This window comes from Solanum tuberosum, unplaced genomic scaffold (genome assembly GCF_000226075.1).
Source record: "Solanum tuberosum cultivar DM 1-3 516 R44 unplaced genomic scaffold, SolTub_3.0 scf00575, whole genome shotgun sequence".
Classification (NCBI taxonomy): Eukaryota; Viridiplantae; Streptophyta; class Magnoliopsida; order Solanales; family Solanaceae; genus Solanum; species Solanum tuberosum.
This window is the reverse complement of record NW_006239492.1, coordinates 42,272-45,994: the sequence shown is the minus strand read 5'-3', so window position 1 is coordinate 45,994 and position 3,723 is coordinate 42,272. Positions and strand designations below refer to the sequence as shown.

Genomic DNA, 3,723 nt, shown 5'->3' with positions numbered 1-3,723 from the left:
TCTCTATTTTACTCTCCAAATATAGAGAATGGAGAGTAAAATAGAGGTGGAATTAGAGATGATCTTAGTAGTTTCAAGATTAAAACAAATATAAAAACCATGATAATCATTATTAACACTTGGCCATAATTGAGAGAAATAGTCATCTCAGTTTCCAACTTTATTAGTAAGAAAAAACAACTGAAAAATAAGTTATACATTCTTGATTGTTCTAAAATTAGTCTTCTCATGATGAGGTGGCATGGAGAATCATCTTGGAGGAATATTCTGACTTCTCATTTTCCCAATTAAGTTTTGATTCATCACTGGGAAAATACCCCTGAAAAATGGTAGTAATATACATGTATTTCAGATATATCAATAATAAACGCAACATGAATCAGAATTAATCAAATCATAAAGATATGATAGTACTTGAGTCCAACTCAACCCCAAAAGTCAGTTCTTCAGGGTGGACTGACTAAGCTTACAAAATACAAATCACCAGTTAATTTTTCAACTAATATGAAACTTTTCCCCATATCACTTCCCCTTCACACCCAGGCTCAAGTACTGGGGCGTGGATTAAAAACTCAAAACAGAAATGTACCCGACTCTGATATCATTTACCTCGAGTTTATTTAAAAGTTCCTTGGCATTAGGAGCTGATACAAAAATTTGGGGGGCATTAGGGCAGATGAATCCTTCCTCCACTGCTTTGTCAATAAACGTCAAGAGGGAATTGTAGTAACCATCTACATTCAATAATCCTACCTGCATTAATATTATTTCAATCAAATTACTGTTAATCACGGGGGAAAAAATTCTAATTAAGCTGATTAAAGGAACTTAGAAATTTAATTACCGGTTTATCATGGATTCCAAGATAAGCCCAAGCAATGACTTCAAGCAGCTCTTCTAAAGTTCCATAGCCACCTGTAATATTTACTCAATTAGTCCAATAATTTCACTAGAGTTGCCACAAAGTTTAATTTCTTGCAAATAAAAGGTACTCGTGTATTTTGTAAAGAATTAGTATAAATTAGTGAATGTGAGCTGAAGATAATTAAATCGATGTACTCATAAAAAATAATTGTTGTTGTAGGTCACCTTAATCTGGTTATATAAAATAGTAATGAGTTCAAAGAGAATTTAATTATACATATCATCTTCAAGAAAATGGTCAAAATGATTCTTTTTAATAATTAATATATTGAGGTTAGTTTATTTTGGTTCTTTCATATATGCATCCTAACAGATCGATAATGTAAGAAAAAAAGTGATTTTTTTTTGTCAAGGACCATATCATTTAAAGTGAATATATCAAGAACAAAAATAGACCAACACCTACATATTAAAGGACCATTTTGATCATTTTCTCCATCATCGTGAATATGTACAGTAAATTCCATTTTCTCACATACATTATTGATTGCAGCAAAAAAAGACATTTAGTGACAATATTTTTTTCCTTTTAAGCAGCAATTGAGTTAATGTCATTACATCCAGAGTGATTAAAGTCTTTAGTGACATTATATAGAGTGTTGATTATAAATAGATTCCCATACTATATTAGTGCATATAGCGACAATTATATTACTACACCTAAATAATTGGCACAATTTTTTATTTTTGTATAAAATAGATGAAAATTTTATTTATATGATAAGGTGGTTATTATATGGTGAAAAATGGGGAAGAATGAAGAGGAACCAGGTAACGCAATAAAGGCATCAGAATGTTTGGCCATTTCAGCTTTCCTCTGGTGCATATCTGTTAATTACTGCCTTCACCTCTCCTACTGTCTCACCAGTTATCTGCATGTGGCACCACAACTATTATTATTACAGTAAAAGTATTGAAAGGGTACAAAATTCGGGTTCACCCATTATATAACAATTCATCGTTCTAATATATTGTGACATTCATGATCGATTAGTAAATTTGAATTGTGGTTTATTCTATTCTTCTACTTTCGCTACTTAAAGAAAAAGTAAGTTCTCATTTATGAATTACATACGTTATCTGACTAGATTTAGATTAATATGTTATGTAATTTTACCGAAGTCAATGCAAAAATACCCACACAACAAGTCCACTGACACTCAACATAAAAGGAGAAAAAAATAACACATGTCATTATCATAATTTTTTGAATTTTAAATGTTAAATAATCAATAATAAATAATTATTTAAATAAATATTGAAACATGTCAATAATTACAATTAGATCCATTATGTAATTATACGGTAGTTACAATACCACAATTTTTTAGAATATTTTAGCTTTTAGATATTTTAGATTTAGACCCATTTACTTATACGTAACTACATATAATTTTAAATAATCATTTTTTATAAATCATTTAATCAAGGAAAATTGGATTCACAATTTTATCATTTTTAATATACTCATTTATTATAAATGAGTATATATTTTACGTAAGGAGTCTAAATATATCAGTATTTTGTATTTAATATTTATATAAAAAAATAAATATATTTTTTTACATATATTGGATTCACAATTTTATCATTTTTAATATACTCATTTATTATAAATGAGTATATATTTTACGTAAGGAGTCTAAATATATAAGTATTTTGTATTTAAAATTTATATAAAAAATAAATATATATTTTTACATATATTGGATTCACAATTTTATCATTTTTAATATACTCATTTATTATAAATGAGTATATATTTTACATAAGGAGTTTAAATATACCAGTATTTTGTATTTAAAATTAATATAAAAAAATCTATATATTTTTACAGATAAACACAAAGAAGGCAGTTTTATAACTCCTTAAGATAACTTCTCAATAACCATCCACTAAACAAGGAATTTTTAACTACATTTTTCACTGCATCTTGAAAGTCACGTACTATATATAGATATTTTCAGTAATAACTTTACATAACTTTACATTGTTCTCCTATATTCAACAATAAGTGGCTTTTGCAATTTAACACAATCTCAGAAATTACATCCAAAATCAATGCATTAGAACTTGAAAGTTCGTGTTATTCGATTGTGAATAGTTCCTGATAAATTCAAAGCAGAAATACCTTACTCTTTGGAGATGATTTTACAAGACGAAAAGGTCAAGTTGGAATTTTGATTGCGAGAAGAACACAAAGTTATATGTAAATATTGAGTTATTGAAGTAACTCTAATTATACCTAAACAGTATTTGTCAAACATTCAAAGGTAAAATTAGAATTAATACATATACCCTCTGTTTTGTTTATTCTGAAAATTTATTTATCAAATTCTTATGCGCAAATCATAGAGTATTATGTGAATGTCTTCGTTTGTTATCTTTAATTATCTACTTCAAAGTTGTTGTAAACCTTTAATCAATTGAAGTTAATCTGAATCCGTTTGATGCTCATCTAATTATTGATTTGCAGTTGTATATAATTTATTACTCCATTTAAAAGGAGATGTACTTTCTTTGTTTCTTTTTCATTAAATTTATTAAAATTTGATTGGGTTAGATTATTTTATTTTTAATTACTTGGAATGATTGTTATTTGTTTTTAGTTTAGGCTTTTCTTATCAATGCTAGAAGACTATATCCTAAAACAAGATGGATTTGGATGAAAGTATCTATACTTGCAGTATTTTTAAAAATAAATATTATAAAACTGTATTTTGTAATGAAAGTACCTATACTTGCAGAGTTGCAATTGCAGTATTTTAAAAAAATAAATATTATAAAACTATATTTCAT

General features: G+C 26.9%; 1 protein-coding gene across 1 annotated transcript; it reads right to left on the bottom strand.

Annotated features, from left to right (window-relative positions):
• Positions 1-103: 103 nt before the first annotated feature.
• On the bottom strand, positions 104-1,786 carry LOC102598607 (cytokinin riboside 5'-monophosphate phosphoribohydrolase LOG4-like). The gene is made up of 4 exons (XM_015304578.1): positions 1,693-1,786; positions 845-915; positions 610-753; positions 104-319 (listed from the first exon to the last, which is right to left on the bottom strand). Exons 1-4 carry the CDS (start codon positions 1,748-1,750, stop codon positions 227-229), a joined length of 366 nt encoding a protein of 121 aa, XP_015160064.1. The 5' UTR covers positions 1,751-1,786; the 3' UTR covers positions 104-226.
• Between the last annotated feature and the right edge of the window lie 1,937 nt (positions 1,787-3,723).